Here is a 19,081-nt window from a genome sequence, read left to right on the forward strand (position 1 = left end):
CGGCACCGAATACCAAAATAGATTGACGCGATCAATAGTAGATTTAAGTCTTGTCTAGTGAATGTGCGTAACAAAAGCGGTGCTAAGATTGGTACAGAAAGGGACCACCATCTGATAGTTACCAGACAGAGCGTTAGCCCCAAAAATCAATACGGGCTGTCCCTATGATCCGATTTTTGATTTCGCAAACGAAAGATACTCCAAATAACTTGTTCCAGAATATTGATGAGAATTCCCTTCAAAAGAGCCCCTATCTGTAGCAGGAATGGAGTGGTTCGTCAAGTTTCAAAAGGGCGTTATAGCACTTTGGCGACTGACGAAACATGCAAGGGGATTAATGAATGTGAGGAGCTGAAAACTCTATTGAATACCACCATTGCGTTGTTGAGGAAATAAGTGTGTACTCAAATAGTGACGATTTCGCTACAGCTTACCACAAAACGGAAAGGCTTGCAAGTGGTCGGAGACTTTCCGATCGTCCTGTGAGGAATGTTAACGGTAAGTCTTTCATCCACGATGATGAGCAGTTGAGGAGGTGAAATTCTACCTCTTGCGGATGATAAATATATTAAGTTACTGTAACATGTGGATACAGACTGCGCCTCCAGACATAAACGAAGTTATTTTTGACGTCAACGTACTTAAAGGAAGTAAACCGGCCTGTCAGTTCCGAATAACGATCCTATGATTTACTTTGTTCTTATTTTTGTTCCATGTTTACCTTCTCTCATTAATTGCTGTTCGACATCTATTCTAGGTGTTTCCTATTTTCTTGATTAAGTCTCTCGTGATAAACTTGGCACCAATATCGGTCCTTTTCACTAAACTTTACCTTGTCACCTCTAAAAAGTATTTGTCCTCTCCGAAGAGTGGTACTTTACACACTTTCGGAGAGAGGGATTTATTATTCATATTTTCAGATGCTTTAGATGTGAACTAATGCATTAACTGACTTCTCTCCTATTGTTCCGAGGAAAACGCCAACTATCAGTTGCATTTTGCTCATCTCGCTTCCTGAAACATTATTAAGCTGCCCCAGGTCACACGACGTTCATAAGTTTTCCTCTAAACTTTTCATTCCATCAACCACAACATGCTACTTTTCAAACCCTTTTTAATCAAATATTCCGTCTATTATTATTATATAGCTAGCCTAATGCTTTTCGACCGACTTTTCACAGTTTCTTCAAATGGTTGCCAATCCAGTTCTTTTCCTTCTTCGTCTGAAAATCGGTAAGCCTCTATGCTAGGTCATTTTTATTTTAATTTCTTATTAATGGCCTCTCTTCTTAACTCATTTCTTCATGAATTTTTCCGAATTTGATGATTTTCAGTCATGAAAGGTTGACTCTTTTCAAACCTTCACACTATGTATTGAATTTCAACCACTATTGGCTTTTGCTTTTCTTATAATAACTTTAACAGTATCAACGGATGTATCGTTATTACTGCTTTCCACTTGGGAATTCGATGTAAGTTTATTGGTTGACTTACGTACGCGTATTTATTTCTCACAAAACGATCCGTGCAAGGAAATTTCGATATAGTAAAATACCGTACTGAAATTGGCAGCTTTATTTGCTTTCTACGTTGAATTGAAAAACTGGTATCCAAAGCCCACAAAAGATATGCTTTAACGAGTCCTTTAGCTTCTTTTCTCCCCCGAAAATCAACTATCATGCGTAAATGTTCAAGATTTCTTGCTTAAAAAGCCTGCTGCCTCCAGAATATTTCTCTCTGTAGAACTTCTTTTATCTCCTCATTCACACTTTCCCAATTTTCAACTTTTTTTTTAGCACTCCTCCCCCTCTCATTAAATCTTCGTGAAGTCAAAAATCCAACCAGAGAATAAAGAAAAACCCTACCTCTTGTTTTGCCTGACCGGTAGGGCATGTTCATGAATCAATCATTGGAAACAAAAATACCTTAGCAAGCGCCTAGTAAATAGTGCGCACATATAAAAATTTCTGTTTCAGGTGGCCGAAATGCATTCAATTGCAGGCTAACGCGGGCATGTACATTACATTATATAATATTTAAATGGGAGTTAGCGTTGCTATAGATTTTAGGTTTTGGTGGGAATTGAGTAGTTTAAATGATTATGTAAAATGAATATCTGGAAGACGTTGATTTTTTTAATTTTTGAGTCGGGAAGGGATAGAGGAAGTTAGAATTGTGATCATGGAAAAGATAAAAGTGCCATATAGTAGGAAAAGAGAAATGTTTCCTGCAGCTTGACTCAAGACAATAAAGAAACAACTACGATTCACTTTGTGAAATGGACGGAAAATAACTCCCTCGATAGAAATATCGTCAAATATATTTCTCTATAGTTTGATACCTCCTCCACAATTGTCTTCAAAACTATACAACACAAATTCCCCCGATTTCTATAATTTAAAGGGAAATATATATTAGTCTTCCCATTTCGGCACTGTCAATCTCCCTAGCCTGCAAGCAAATCCGACGAATCTTTCATGATATGTGTCCGCTTTACAATCTGCTCTTCAGATATTACTTTTTGAGGTAACCTTATTAAAATCGGTTTACTGTCTGTCTGTCTGTCCGTCTGTCTGTCTGTCTTTTTTTTTTTTTTTTTTTTGAGGAGGTGGAAATCTTCAAAAGACACTGGTCTGGACACACCAGCGTGTGGGATTTTTACCCACTAAAACCACCCCCGACTCCCTCCCTGCCCCGCGGAACCACCATAAGGTATTACATCACGGGGCGGAGTCAGCTCACTCTAGCTTAATCCCATTTCTTCTATACGCGGCGCACGTGACCGCGTTTTTCTCCTTTCCTCTGCCTTTCGCAATTTATCTTGAATTGATGCGATCATGGAGTTGACCGCATCCCAATTCTCTTGATGTGCTAGCATTTTCGGCACCAGATTTTCTGGTACCAGCACCTCTCCTAGAGTCTCCTCTAGGTTCCTCCTTTCTTCCACAAATCTCGGACAGTGGAAGAATACATGCTCTGGGTCCTCTGGGACTCCATCGCAATTTGGACAGTCGGGTGAGGTCTCCAATTTAAACCTGTAAAGGTATTGGAGATATCCTCCATGTCCCGTGAGAAACTGGGTGAGATTATAATTAACCTCACCGTGTCGTCTCTCCAACCACTCCTTGATGGCAGGAATGAGCCTGTGAGTCCACCGACCCTTTCCCGAGCGTTCCCACCGCTCTTGCCATCTATTTATGGATCTCTCCCTCTCAGCCTTCTTCGTCTGCAATAAGGGAGAGATTGGCTTCGCATGGTATATATTCGCCATCTCATCTGCCAAGATGTCAATGGGCATCATTCCAGAGATGACGAATGCTGCATCATCTGAGACAGTCTTGAAGGCAGAGCATACCCTCAGAGCTGTCCTCCTGTAGACTGCATTCAGTTTGCTAGTATTAACTGACATCCGCAACGCCTCGCTCCAAACTGGGGTCGCATAGAGCATGATTGAGGTCACCACCCTGGCTATAAGCAACCTAGAGGTATGCCGTGGCCCTCCCACGTTCGGCATCATCCTGGCCAGGGCCATACTGGCAGTAGATGATTTATCACAAACATACTGTACGTGTTGCTTATAGCTGAGGTTCCTGTCTATCACCACCCCCAAGTATTTGATGGCCGGCTTGGAAGTGATGATATGATTCCCGACTCTAACACAGGCGTAATTTCTCTTCCGGCGCTTCGTGATGAGGACCGCTTCCGTTTTTTCCTCCACAAGCGTCAGACCAGAGCTCTCCAACCAGCATTTGACAGCACCGATTGCCTCGCTCAAGTATAACTCAGCATCTTCGAGATGCTTTGCGACAACAACCAGTGCAATGTCGTCAGCGTAACCCACCACTGTGGCTTCCTCCGGAAGGGGAAGATTAAGTACATCGTTGTACATGATGTTCCACAGTAGTGGGCCCAATACGGAGCCCTGCGGGACACCCGCGGAAACGACGTACTCCTGCGGTCCGTCATCAGTGTCGTACCAGAGCCTCCTTTCAGTTAAATAACTATCGACAATTGCGGCGAGGTAGGCGGGAATACCAACCTTCGCTAGGGATTTCCGGATTAGATTCCAATTGGCCGAATTGAATGCATTTTTCACGTCCAGGGTTACTACCACGCAATATTTGCTGGTACTACCCTTTCGGTGGATTGCATCTTCGGCCAAGCAAGTAACCAATTTGATGGCATGAATGGTTGATCTGGCTTTACGGAATCCATACTGCCGATCTGAAAGGCCGCCTTGGCTCTCAACTACTGGGAGTAATCTATTATAGATTACCCGCTCTAACATTTTCCCCACCGTGTCCAAAAGACATATGGGTCGGTATGAGGATGGTTCACCTGGTGCTTTACCAGGCTTAGGCAGAAGCACCAACTTCTGCCGCTTCCATACCGCTGGAAATATTCCCTCGGACATGCACGCTTCGAACAACCCAGCAAACATGTCCGGCCTGGATTTGACGGCAAGCCTAAGGGCCTTATTCGGTATTCCGTCCAGACCCGGTGCTTTGTTGTCTCCTATTCTGCCGCAGATCTCCAGGAGCTCGTCTCTGGTGACTGGCGGGATTGCCATCACATTCAGAGGTGGTTGGAATGTGTCGGTGTTCTCCTCTTGCTGGGGGAATAACCCCTGGATGATTTTCAACAAGAAGGCGGGGCACGTGATCTGCGGAGACGAACGGCCTCTAAATCGTCCCATCACGATTCCATAAGCTCTCCCCCACGGATTTACGTCCGCTTCTGAGCAGAGCTCCCTAAAGCATTTCCTCTTGCTTCGCTGGATGGCCAGCTTGAGGGTTTTGCGGGCTGCCTTGTAGGCGCACTCTTTCTGCCCTTGATCGACTCTACCTACCGCCCTCTGTCTGTCTGTCTGTCTGTCTGTCTGTCTGTCTGTCTGTCCGTCACACGCATTTTTCTCGGAGACGGTTATAGCGACTGACACCAAATTTGGTAGAAAGGTGGGAACTATGAACGCTCACGCATATAGTGAGTTACATCCACTTACGACGAATTTAAGGGGGGGTCCCCATACATGCAAAAGGGGGGTGTAAATTTTTTTTCACCAAATATAGTCATGTGCGGTATCAAATTAAAGGTCTCGGTTAGTACTTTTCGAAGCCGGTATTAGTATAGACTTTTGCTGAAGAGGTAGGGAGTGCGGGGGGTTGAAAGTGGTCATTTTTTTAACGAACCCATTCTCAGGAACTACCAAACCGAAAAATCTGGAAAAAATCAGGGGGCTGCCACTATATAGTGCCTAGGCTTCGAAATACCCTCCATATCGATACCTGTTCAAATAAAGTTAATAATAGTATACTACTATAATTTTTAGTAATTGACAGGAAAACCCCCCTTAAGTTCACCCTAGAATCACAAAAGTTTGCAGCAATGTAGGCTATAGTATAGGTCATGATCCTGCCAAATTTCGTGAAAATCGCACTATTACTAACAAAGTTATACTAGGTCAAATCTGCGCTTTTCTGCAAATTCAAGACTATGAATGTCAATATCACTTGAAAGCGGCTATTTTCACATAATATATGCATATTTTACGTGCTACATGCTAATGGGACAAATGCACACCCAAATTTCTTTATAAAAGAAATACACAAAACCTTTCATACCTGAAGCGTCTAGCTTCCAGTTTCCCGACTTGTTTTATCTTCAGCATTACTTTTTGTAATACACGTGCCGCGGACATTTTCGAAGTTTTCTTCGCGGTGCTCGGCAGCTACTTTCGCTCCCCAAACTCGAGATTATGCTGGTCATATCACACACTGTCTCTTGATTCCTTTGACCCCACCTCTCTTAGTCTTATTTTACTTTTGCCTCCCTCTGAAAACAATCCGTGATTGGAAATTAAATTTCTTATGTATTGGGGGATATCGATAATCAAATGAGTCAGAAGATCAATTTCATTTGATGTGTGTCCACATTCAAACAGACCGTAGATCCCAAGTGCAAGCATACGTAAAATTTGAAATCACGCTCGGAAAGGGTAGTACATCCCTTCAGTTGCAGGACTCGACACTCCAAAATACAAACGGCGTTTAGAATGATGTATGAAATTGTGATAATCCAACGGGTTACTTTAGTCTGTTGCTGGACTCCATATTATTTATTAGTCCAAGTTATTTTATTCGCATCTATTTCTATCCAGACTCCTTTAAGCAAATCCTTTCTTGTTTCAGATAAGTGGACAACAATCATCACAATGGACTGGACATCACGAGATTTCATATTTATATTTACAAAAATTTCATCGACTCAAATAATGTGGTTGCCCATTTGAGACATGCTACAGTGAATGTCCCCGCAGAATGGTAACGGTTAGTAAGCGGGTCCTCATTAGATAGAGGGCTTCCACGTGACAGGACGGCGGGGCGGTAGAAGGTGTGCTGGGGACAAGGTCGTGCAGCAGAAGAGGACCTAACCGACACAGGAAGGAATTGATTCGGCATGCACCAGAATTTTAACGAATTTTTCAGTGTAAATAATTCAATAATTTACGTTTTGTAGCCGTTCATGCTAATTTATCGCTTGTTTCTTTTCCGCCACGAGCACGCAGTAAATCAACCGCACACAAAACTTTTTAAACAAAACCAAATAATTATCGAAATTTAATAGAACAATCAGAGACGAAACTAAGTTCAAATTTTTGTGTAATCCCGAAATGCACGGAATGCTAAAAACAAATTAAATTGATTTCATTTAATCAAAAGTGGAGTTGGACCCACTTCGAATGCTCGGAGTAATATTCGAAATTGCAAGTTTTTGTTGAAATTGAGAACCGACACTTTGCTAATGTTGCTTGCGTAGCCTGCATAAGCTAGAATGGTGCTTGTAGAATGCCTTTTTATTCAAATTTTCAAATGTGCACTATGTAATCGATAAGTCGAAGGACATGAGCGACGCAGCGGACGCACGAAAACTCAAAATCGTCAACGTAAATGGATTGGCAACTGAGCATTTGTGCCATTTGACTTAGCACGCTCGTTGATGCATGCTTTCTTTTTTGAAGTGAAATGTTAGTGCTATTAGATGGTGTTCGATACTTTCTTCTCTATGATTATTTCTCAAATGAAGGACCTTTTTTTCGGGTGTTAAAGACGAAGCAATCAGTAACGCGAGTCAAAGACAGGAGCTCACGATAATTGCTCCCCAAGCAAGGTAGTAGCCCACGTGAGCTATACAGGACTAAGAGTTTCATCAACGAATATACACACACTTACAAATATCATTTCCGAAAGATACTCGTATACTCGTACTTTCTTGAAGCTCAAACGAATAGCGAAAACTTGATTTTATTTAGTTCCTTTATCATTTCCTCGAAAATAAATGTTTAAAGAACCTGTTAGACGTGGTAGTTTGAGATCCCTACGAAGTGCCCCATTGCTTAGCGCTGTCTTGGAAAGTACCTTATCTTTGACACGTATCCATCCGATTACTTCATTGGAGTTACCTGGCGTAGAATTTGATGTCGAGTCGTTGAACAGCCCGCAACTACGGAGTGCCGTTGGCGGTTCGACGCAAGAACAACTAATGGGCAGAGTTGGTCCATCATCCATACGACGATCGGAACACAAACGTAGCATTCAACACAAACGGTAGGTAATGATTGGATCCTATTTGAAACTGCAACCGTACCGAAAGTCAAATAGTCAGAGTGTGTCTAACAGAATCTAGTTTGCATTGTGTGGTTTCGATAGAAGGTAAAAGATGCACGTTTTAGGGGACCCTACATTAGGTAAGCGTAAGTTGTTTAGCCAATAGATAATAGGAAAGCCACTTAACATAACTTGGATTGGGAATTTTTGGGGAAAATTAAACTTTTCGTGACCTTCAAAACGGCGCTCCTAGCTCGCGTATACTAGTGACTGCAGTTGCTCCCTAATTGCCAAAACTAACATTAGAATTGTGGAAGCGTAGCATCGGGTACACTATCGAAGGCTGACAGGTAATTTCCCAGAACATTTCCCGAAGGTCCCTGCAGGCATGCCTTCCAATTATCTAGACTATAATTCTTGCCACAGAAGACTTCCTTTAACCTTATTCCTTCTATACCAAAGACAACAATGCTGACATATAAATCTCTACATGTCCTTACATTCAACTGCCTACTCATGTCGTCTACTTGTCGTTGTCGTCGCTCGAATAATAAGGTCTAGGACGTTTGAGGACGGGAAGCAATAAAATTTGTCAATCAAAATCGTTGCATTGCATTGCATGGAGAAGTATTTCGGAATCAAGTCCAAGTTTCAAGTTTTTGCTTAAGTCGCATTCGGCGTCCACCCACCCGTTCAATTGGCAACAGTTCTAACAAGAAAAACTTCGCCTTTTACCATTGCGTCCGTGAACGTCGACTGTTCAAGGCATTGCATTGCCATCATCAAGAAAAACATTTACCAACTTTGATAAATTATTCGATGCAAAAATGAGACATAAGTTGTGTGGGGGTGGTCTGGCTGGTGTCTGGAGGCGAGCTTTTGCCATCATGAATCTTCCGAATGAAGTCCTTCTTAAGTAGTTTAAAGGTGAGGCCATGAAGGGTTCTGCTTCCATTATTACTAGCTATACTACCTTGGGATATGATACATTCTGTGCAGAAATAGGACTGAAATTGAATGAGAATGGAATCGTAATCAATGATTTGAAAGGTTGTCATTCGTGGGAACGTATGAATTGAATATCTAATGAGGGTGATTTGGCATCCCAGATCGAAGGCTATATATAGTAGATTTATAGATTTCAGGAAGTTCGAACTACTTAAATACAATTGATAGCTTAGCACCCCTCATACATATGGTGGGAGAGTGTCTATCAATGGAAGCGGAATATTTTAGAGAAACATAACCTCGACTATAGTATCAACTTTAGAGGCATCTCTATAATTCCAAGATGCGTTAATAGTAGGTTTGGCACAGGCCAAAATCTGTCAATTAGGAATTTGGTGAAAAGTAGTGTGGTTAACTGTGATTGTAAAATGCAGCAAAATTTCCAAAAATTACCCAGTCAAAACATTTAAAACGTGATAGTTTAGGTCGTCTACTCAAGTTGTAATAATAAAAACGGCTCAGGATGGTAACCGGAGAAACAGACAATCAGAACCTATTCAACAATTAGTTTTAATTCGAAAACTGCAAAGGATATTACGCCCAGCAAACTATAGTGAGTACAGCGTTTCCCGGTGCATAACATAGAAGTTTTCCTCGGCCACTCGGTTTTGGTCCGACCCACACGGTTGCTGTCCTGTTTTCCTCTCCAACATCTCAGGGCACCACTGCAAAAGAGATGAACGTCCTGGGGGTTTAGCGTGAGTGGCTGCCATGTAGGCATAATCCCGCGGACCTTTCGGACATGTGTTGATTTGGAGAATAAAATCAGAGTCCAACCGTGACTGGCACATAGATACTGGTTTATACTGAAATTCTTCTGACCGTGTGACTTTAGAAAACATTGATTTTTCGCTCTCCGGCCTGCTTCATCGTCCACATGTTATTATATTTACATACCATCCTAGTTCCAAGCCCAAATAAAAACCTGTGACGTGCCTGCTGATGAATATATCGTCATTGCGACCGACTTTAATGGTCGTGTGAGTGAAATGGCAGACGGCAACAGGTGCCTTGTAGGGAAAAGTATTTGGAGCGCGCAATGTGGGTCATGAGCGTATAGTCCATTTCACGGACACCCATGATCTTGTACTTCTGATCACATGGTTCATCACACGATTTTCTCATCTCCCTACATTTCGTAGTGGGAACAGCAAAACACAAATTGAGTGTATTCTCGTAATATGCCGACATTCTACCAACGGCTGCAAAGCCACCATCGCACCTCAACTTCGACGACCGACAAAATTGGATTCACCAAGCGGCCTGTGCAAACCTCGGAATCACTAAGGCAGGTAAGCAGTTCATCAGCCGAGATATTTGGTTTTAAATTCACATCCACGTGAAAGTCCGTGAAAAGAAATGCCGACGGTAAAATGATGGCCAATTGGCAAATTTACAAAAACGATAACCGACAGGCAAAGAAAGCGATGGTTGTCACCAGGTCTTTACTATAAACTTGACACTGGGAATGGCGAGAGAGATCTGTATGGGGTTGTCAAAAGTCGACACCAATGCACACAGGATATCAAACACTTCTGTTGTGCGAATAACAAAAGCAGTAATTTGCTTACCAATCGACGAGCCGATAGGCACATGGCGAGTATATTTCAGACAGATTCCAAAGGAAGAATTTGCTGATCTTCCATTTCTACAAGCATTCCTGACATTTGGAAAAATACCACCCATTACGGTAACTGAATTCGAGGAAGCAATAAAACGAGTGAAATCGGAAAAAGCAAAAAGGCCTGATGATACTGAATCTGAGATTTGGAAACTGAAGAGCTGGGACCCAACATTGCGGCTTAGTGACTTCTTCAATCGAGTTATTGAAGAAGGTAGAATAAAATGTGACTAGCAAGAAAGCACCACAATTCCAATATGGAAAACGAAAAGTAGTCCAGCAGAATGTTCAAATTTCCTTCCGATCCGTTGTTGTCCCTTACCATCAAGATTTTTGAACGCATTCTTTACAACCGTATTCACGAAATCATTCAAATCACTGTGGATCAAGCCTGGTTTCTCAAAAATTGCGGAACTACTTAGGTAATACACGCTGCGCAATTACTCGTGGAGAAGCATCGTTAGAAGCATAGTCTTCTGTACATTGTATTTCTGGATCTGGAGAAAACCTTTGACATTGAGCCATACGAACATATCTGGTATGCTCTACGACAACACCTAGTACCAGAAGACCTTGTGTGCTGCTTTAGATTCGATCGGAAAAATAAAGTTCGAAGAATGGTGGGTATATCAAAGCTACTTCGTGTCTCACCACTCCTCCTTGTTCAGGTTATGGACACTGTCATACGGGATATCTAACGTCCAGCGTCCTATGCCATAACAGAGTTGAACTTGAGCATCTTGTCTAAAAATAGAATGATTGCCTCATAAAACACGGTCTCAGATTTAAATAATAATAATAAAACAGATTCCCGTGAAACAGTCATATCATTGTCAGTGGCAATGACCTGCCCAAAACTGAGCGATTCAAATATCTCCGATCAATGCTATCATCCAATGGAGAACTGCGTTATGAGATTGTGACCAACGTGTCAGCGAATGTTTAGAATCTAAAATATACTGCAATATCATCCGACTATGAACGACAATGAACGGCGTCTAGCGGTATTGGAGACGAAGATGTTCCGTTGGACGGGTGGCATAATATGCCTTGATCACATCCGAAATGAGGATGTGCGCAATCGCAATCGTATGGTCGCGCAAATAGGAGTTCAGTTGCTAAGATTGATCTGAACATAGAAGTCGATGGTAAACGACCAAAAGGCCGGCTGAAACAACAATGGCTTAATAGGCTGAGTAGTGATTCGAAAGTTTAGCGGGTGCATCCAAATCTGGCATTTGACAAAATGGTGCAACCGATGACGACTAACCGACCTCACTTGGGCTAAGGAAAAGGAAGAAGGCATGTTTCTTTGTTCACTTTTCGCTGCCGTAACGCAAAACCAACTGAATATAGGTTTTTTATATTATGGACTTTGTTTATCTGTACACATTTGCATTTTTAGAATTATTAGTATGGGGTAAACTGTTTTGTTGGCAAACAGATCGTGTTTGCATCTGCTAATTTCGTGCATTTTCTTGTTGCCATGATTTTTGTCTTCTCAGTGATATTCCTGTTCGACTTTAACGATAATTTGGTGATCATCGATGTTATATTTCCAACAGTTCTCCAGTATCTTCTTCATTGCGAATATCCTTAATCATGGAGACTTTGCAGGCGATGTGGCAATCCGACGCTGAGGTGCAGCCGCTCGGCGTTTGATCAAGTTGATTGAGCACGATGACTTGCGCTCCACAGGGTGCGATGTCCCTAGGGGGCACCACAGTGGGTATTCTTAACATTTAAATTAAAGGCTTTGTAAAATGAAAGATATAAAAGAGACGAATAATTAAGTATTCTGTGTTATCATATATAACGACGACGAAATGTTCGTTCTGTTTCTATTTGTTAATAATGCACAACATATCTTTTAAATGTTTTCGAGTTGATAAAAAAAACGTCGACTCCAAGCCAGAAGAAGGCAGCCTCGTGATCAGATCCAGCAGCGCAGCCTCACCGCTAGATCCAACGTACCTTTCCTCGCCTAACTGGTCGCTTTGAGTGTGCGTCGCTTGAGTACTCCGCTGCAGACTACTTTATAGAGACCGTCGCTGTAGGTTTCCACAATGCAACAAGTCCCTCAAAATAAAGACGGACAAAACCTAGGTTCTCAGTCTAACGTGTCTTCGCACTCTTTCTATAACCAGTATTGGACAGTGGTTTCTGTAGGCGGTTGCGTCGAACTTTATACTAACAGCGCTAGATCCGTTTTCGCTACCTTGTCCAAAATCGGGAAATCCAGTTATCTCAACAGGAAGATCAAGCTGTGACTGTTTCTTACTAATGTTCCTTTTGTGTTGCTATATGGGAGTAGCACATACAAAGTGACTCCCACTGTCACCCAAAAGCTCCAAATCTTTGTCAACACCTGACTGCGTAGCATCATCGGAATACGTCGGCGTAATTCTATTACAAAGAACTTGGTCGGCGCACAGGCCTGCACCCGTATGCGTTGCGATCGGAAGATGGAAGTGGCATTGGATAGGTCACACATTAAGAAGGGGCGATCACATGCAGTTGAATCCACTCTCGGAAGATGGCCGACGAGTGGGTCGCCCAAAACCACTTGGCGCAGAACAGTAGAGAAGGAATTTAGGCGGCTGAAGCACATTTCATATAACCGCGAACAATGGGCATAGGTGGGGTTGACGCGCTCTACCCCAAAAAGGGGTAAATGGTAACCATATATATAATCCATGAAACAAAAAAAGATCTCTCTAATACTTACTAAAAGGGTTGTGTACCTTAGGTTTAATTTTATAATTATTCAACGATTAATCCTACCCTCTGCAGCCCTTTTTACGTGTGTATCGCACCTCCTTCTGCTCAAGGCAGCATAAGACAAGTCAACACGTTCCGATTTGTATTTTCTTTCAGCAATTCCCATTTTTTCCGATTCTAGGAACACAAACGGCCGAGGACCATTGGTGGTAACAGTAGCATTATGTTCGCTCCGCTTGGGTCCTTCAAAAAAATTATTTTCAGCAAAGTTAAAATTCACTAAAGAATACGAAGTACCGCTCTCTAACTACTTTTAAATTATGATTTACTAGTACGCAACGTAGATAGTATTTTGCATTTGACCTAAAAAATTGTCGTCCCTTTGTTTCGTACTATGCTTTGTCGGGAAAGGAGAATGTACCCTAAATCACCCAGATCAATGGAAAAATCGCTTTGAACTAGAATTCCATGAATTTTCGCTTGTGCATTTTTCACTTTGCATGTTATTTTCGTCAGGGTAACAAGTTATTTTCGGTATGGAAATGACGACATAGTCGACCCTCGTTTTGGCATAGAGTTTAGTTATGGGGCCGTCTTCTGAATAACGAAGAACAAAAGGAAAAGACCAACTATTTTGCACTATTTTCTCATCATTGTCCTCATCGTCCTCATTGCACTTGAAAAGTGTGACAAAAGTAGGTAAGTACTGCAAAATGTCCTGAAATGAAAAGTCAACCTTGCCAGAAAATGTCGTCCTCGTCAGGTGGCGGTCGGCTTTAACTGTAAGCCCGTGCTTTCTTAGGTTGTTTTTGACAGAGAATTTCAACTGACTTCCTCGCTTCTTATGAACTTCCTCACACTCGATCCTGGTAGTGCAGTTTTCGGAAGTGAGTCACGAACAAATTACTGAAATGCTGTCAAATCAATGCTAGATTTGCATTAGCATTGAAAGCGAGAGGTGTCAGTTAGAGTCGCGAATATATAGCTGGAATGGTATTAGGGCCAAATACCTGCATAAGTTGCAGCTTTGTGCACTTTCTGGTGAATTCATCACCAGGTTCCGCAATTCGAGGAGCAGTGGGGCCTGCGGAGAGGCGTATAAATAGGCATGCAAGGGGACAGATTGCAGTCTGAATGGTGCAAAGAATTGGTGGAAAATTTATTACTTACCCTGACAGAGACGGAATGAAATTCAAACACAATATAAATTGAAAAAGGGAAACTTTTCGCTGGCAATGGAGAAAAATTGTGGAAACGAAATAAAATTGTAGAAATAAATGATAAAGCATTGGAGGGTCGTCGTCAGGGTGGTTGCACAAGTAGCAGTGCAGCGCTCGACTTTGGCTCATTCGTGCCAATTATGTGCGAAAGTTAAGAGAAAGTTTCGTTGGAAAGGACATTTTTTTAAAATAATCACCACTTGTCGTAATATTTCAGTTAATTTTCATTTTTTTGCTTTTGTGGGAAGTTTTAGGGGTTTTCGTTAATGGGCGGAGATGTATCCTTTGTCTATAGGTTAGTGAAGACGTGATGATCTCATTAATAATCACCCAGGGTCGAGGCCGTTGGCAATACTTAAAAAATAATTAGTTGGTTGTTATAGAACAATTTAAAAAATTTTAGTTTCCCTCCTGTTTCGATTTAAAGTTTTAAATGAATGAGTTTGAGACATACATTAGCTGTTATATTGTTTTCTCGTCTTGACTCATATGTACTATATAAACTTTATAAGTAAAATAATGTAATCAAATGAGACTAGAAATGCCTCTCTTAAATATCAAAATAATTGAAAGGCATTTTCTACAGATAAACGCTTTCTAGGGATTTTTATCATTGCTGGTTATGCTTTTTACTGATGATATACTTAATAGAATCGCCTGGTTTTAAAGGGTTTGCGTAAAACAAAAGTACATTGAAATCAGTTGACTGTCTGTCTGTATATCTCTTTCTGGCTGGGTGAACCTCCCTGTTTATCATGAATAGACAACTGTAATCGGAGACGGGCATGTCGAACTCTTAAAGCTCCTTGTGGAGCTACTGATGTCAGTTGTTTACTTTTCACTGCTACTGCTTTCTGGGCAATAACTTCTCTTCTACGTCTCCATTCAACTTCTGCTTTCGGTCGCAGGGAAACATTTCGTTTTAGTTTTTAAGGTTTTGTGTTAATAAAATCGATTTACTGCCTCTCTGTCTGTCTGTCACACCCACTTTTTTACAAAACGGCTAAACCGATTCAAACGAAATTTGGTGGATATATGGGAACTATGAAATCCTACGCCTACAGTGAGTGACATAAATGTCCGCGCAGTTTAAAGGGGGCTCCCCATACATGCAAAGGGGGTTGTATACATTTTTTTCACCGTATACAACCATGTGGGGTACCAAATGAAAAGCCCCGATGAGTACTTTCCGATACTGATATTAGTTTTGGTTTCCCGACTTGACGACAATCATTTATATATGAATACCAATTCCTACGGCCACAGCAACATTCTAGATGAAATACCTCGAGAAATCTGGGCATCCCATACGGACTATGTCACACGCAAGCTGAACTTCACGAGAAACTTTGCTGTGGACCTTCCAACCAGAGCAAAGTGGAAAACCGGCGGCGTGTTGCATGACTATGACACGGTATTCTTTACGGACGGATCACAGATGGCCTATGGTGTCGACGCGGGGGTTTTCTCGAATACACACGGTGTATCCAAGTCGTATGGTCTCCCAGATTTCACCAGTGTATTCCAGGCGGAAGTATTGGCGATATTGGAAGTCTGTCGATGGCTAGAGCGTGATTCGAGCCCCAAGCGTAACATAGCCATTCTAACCGACAGCCAAGCGGCCATCAAGGCCTTGTACTCAACGACGACATCTTCCCGGTTGGTGGGGCAGTGCAAAGACACGCGCGATCACTCTCTGGGGTTCCCGGGCATAGGAACATAGAGGGGAATGAGCGGGCTGACGGATTAGCCAGGCAAGGCTCTGCTCTTGGCAATCCCTCGTTGAATACAGTTGGTGTTCTGCTGGCGGCTGTCGGGGGCCGAGTCTACTCGTACTACCTAGCAGCCGCGGGCCTGAGATGGCAAAGGCTTACAAGCTGTGCCAAATCAAGGAGAATTTGGCCCGCTTATAACATAGCCCGATCACGAGAGCTCCTGTGCCAGACGCGTGCAAATGCATTCAAGATTACGGCGGTCTGCACGGGGCACTGGCCCATAGGGGACCATGCCGCTAGGCTCGGCTTACCTTACAACTCGCATTGCCGAAGCTGCGGAGAAGGAAGGGAAACCCTCATGTACTTTCTCTGCGATTGCCCGGCTCTGGCTCGAGTCAGGCTGCGGACACTGGGTAAGCCATTCTTTGGGGACCTCAGTGAGATTTCTAGCTGCAGGGTCGGAGAGCTGCTTTCCTTCGTGAATGCTACGGGCTGGCTCTGAAGATCCGAGCCAGCTGGACTCTGCTTCCCTGTTTCTATAACAACAGTCACGGTCTTAGGAGTTTGTGGCATCAAAACGGCGCACTAATGCGCTAATTGGGCTCCTCGGAGCGGCCACTGATACCTGCCCACCAATTACTTGAGATAGACATATGTATGTACTTATATGAATATGCTAATGAAGATTCGCGGGTAGTGCTTAATTCAGATAAATATATTTGTACATTAAACCAGCGGTATTCAATATGCGTACCGTTTGTGTGTATATGTATACTTTTGCATAAATCGGAAATATGTATGTTTATATACCTGCATGTATAAGTATAGTATTCGGTAACAGACAATGTTTGTTTGTTTAGGGTGAGCATAAAAGTCTGTAATATGTACGTATATCTTGTAGCTTGAAGAAATATTTTGGATTTTTAGCCATATAGGGTTGCGAAAATAAGATGAACACAAAATCTTTATACCCGAAGCACCAGCTTTCGGTATTTCGACTAGTTTAGTTGCTGGTGGATCCGTTTCACCCTTGTAACTGCCGCATTCAACGGCGCATTCAATTACCATGTAGCTTACAACATTTTACACTGTTAAACTGAATTTTTTGAGATTTCTCCTTGAGCAGGTGATCAAAAAATATATTTCGCATCTCCGGCTGCACCTTCGCACGTTGGACAATCCGGTAGTTTATCCAAGCTGAATTTGTCCAGGTGTACCTACCGTGTTGATTTGACAGCTGAGTGAGATCATAGTTCGTCTTACCATGGTTTTGCGTAGGCTGCATACATATATTTCGAATAAGCCTGTGTGTTCAATGACCATCCTCCGCCTGCTACTATGATGTTTCCTATGCAGGCAATAGTCTTGTTTGTTCAGTTTACTTACTAACGTCTGTGTGTTACTTTTCATACGAGCAGTTGTTTAATGAGCTAAAATCTCCACTGAAATCGTCCCTCCAGATACGCATGTTGCCTCATACCACTAGTCGTCTTTATCTCGGACCGCATGTATTTGGAAGCATACTTGCTTATGTTGAGGTGATGTTATGTAGTATGTATAAAGGCTTAGGGTGACTGGCTCTTTAGGACCTTGTTTGTTGCACTCAGGAGGTTACGAACTTCCTCACCTATAGGATGTTGGTTCACCTATCGGATCACCTAGTTTGAGGACCAGTTCAAGCTTTTGCTTTTTTTGCAGTTTGCGGAAAAAACAAGATGTGCAAATGTACTTGGTTCCGTTCTAATTGCCAGATTCCCCCTAGTTGTGAAAAGGGGTGCACATTTTTGTTTACAGAATATGGTCGTGTGGACTATTAAATGAAAAGGCTCAATTAGTACTTTTCGAAACTGATGATATTTTGATACTGGGTGATATATAGGGGAGTGAGGGCTTACAATATATGAACCAAAAAGCGTAGCAGGTCTCGTTCTTAGAACGTATCTAACCGAAAGAAAAAACTGCCTAAATCAAGTTAATAATAGGAAATTACGATATAAACTTACGAGACAATCCCCCTTAAGTTCATCCTAGAAGTACAAGATTTACTACGGTTATCAGTAATCACATAATGCAAAGTTGTTTGAGAACAATTCTAATCCTAAAATATTAACAAAGTTACGTGAATTTATCGCACTGTACGATGTGTATGATGTTATCATAATATATGTGTGTGTGAATGGAAGAATTTGGAAATTTTTCACACAATATCAACATAAAACCTTTATACCCGAAGTATCCACCTTCGGGTATTTTTGAGTAGTGCTAGGAAGATGACATCTACTCCGTATGATTCTGCTAGTTTCCAGTTCTCTTTTCTTTCCCTTTTGTTCGTTGTTGTGGTGTCGGACGCCTTCCGCTGTGAGGGAATGTTGGAATGTTGAGGCTTTCCGCTGTGAGGGGAAATGAGTTCTGACAATCAGATGTTCTGTCCTCTTCATTCTTGGTAAATATTCCATTTTACTTCTGCAGATAGACAGGAGATATTGCTTTGTCTTTGACCATGGCTTTATAAAGTCCGCATTCAGTGAATTTTCGTACCTTGGACAGTCTCCGGTTTATTTTGCCCGGTTGAAGAGTTTTCGCACTTTTTCTCATTCTGGCTAGGTTCCTGTTCCAGGGTACATTTCTTCATGGCTTAACAGCCTTAGCCGGACAGCTGGCCTCATATGCGTCCATGACGAATTTGTTGGGGTCTTCAACCACTGTTTCCAGTTCCTGTTCGGTCCTGATGTTACCGACCCTTTGCAAGTGAGCCATGTTGTTGCTCAGGTGCGTTGCAAAGAATTCTCAATCCGTTCTCCTTGGATTGCTTATTATTCTTTTTATTTCGGAGTTGCCCCCAAAGCCGAATCTGATTGTTCTGTGGTCCGACATAGAGAGCTTATCCAACGTGCTCCAATTCCTGGCCAGTCCGTTCACCAGAGTATTCTCTGGAGCTATGTCTGGTACCTCTTGTCTAGTACTGGTCGCTAATGTTGAAGTGTTTCCTATGTTATGTATTTCAAAATTATTTCTAAGAAAAAATTCAAAATGGTACTTACCTCTTTAATTGTCGTCTCCGTTTCCCCAGATTTCGAGATGGATGTTGGCATCGCAGGCGGGGAGTAGCGCTAGCGCCCTCCTCTCAAGTACTATGGGGCTAGCAGCTAGCCCCGGTAGGATCTGGATATGGTCTCCTGAAAAGTAGCCCGA

The 19,081-nt window shown here is 42.2% G+C and overlaps 1 protein-coding gene across 4 annotated transcripts in view; it reads left to right on the forward strand.

Moving 5' to 3' along the window:
• The window catches only part of LOC119654172 (innexin shaking-B), a 473,792-nt gene that overhangs the window by 109,296 nt on the left and 345,415 nt on the right, over positions 1–19,081 (forward strand). For all 4 annotated transcript variants that reach the window (XM_038059347.1, XM_038059349.1, XM_038059348.1 and 1 more), the window contains exon 2: positions 6,189–7,604. In XM_038059347.1, coding sequence (XP_037915275.1) covers positions 7,336–7,604 — 269 coding nt within the window. In that variant the 5' untranslated portion in view covers positions 6,189–7,335. The remainder of the gene's footprint in view (positions 1–6,188; positions 7,605–19,081) is intronic.

This window comes from Hermetia illucens, chromosome 4, assembly GCF_905115235.1.
Source record: "Hermetia illucens chromosome 4, iHerIll2.2.curated.20191125, whole genome shotgun sequence".
Taxonomy (NCBI): domain Eukaryota; kingdom Metazoa; phylum Arthropoda; class Insecta; order Diptera; family Stratiomyidae; genus Hermetia; species Hermetia illucens.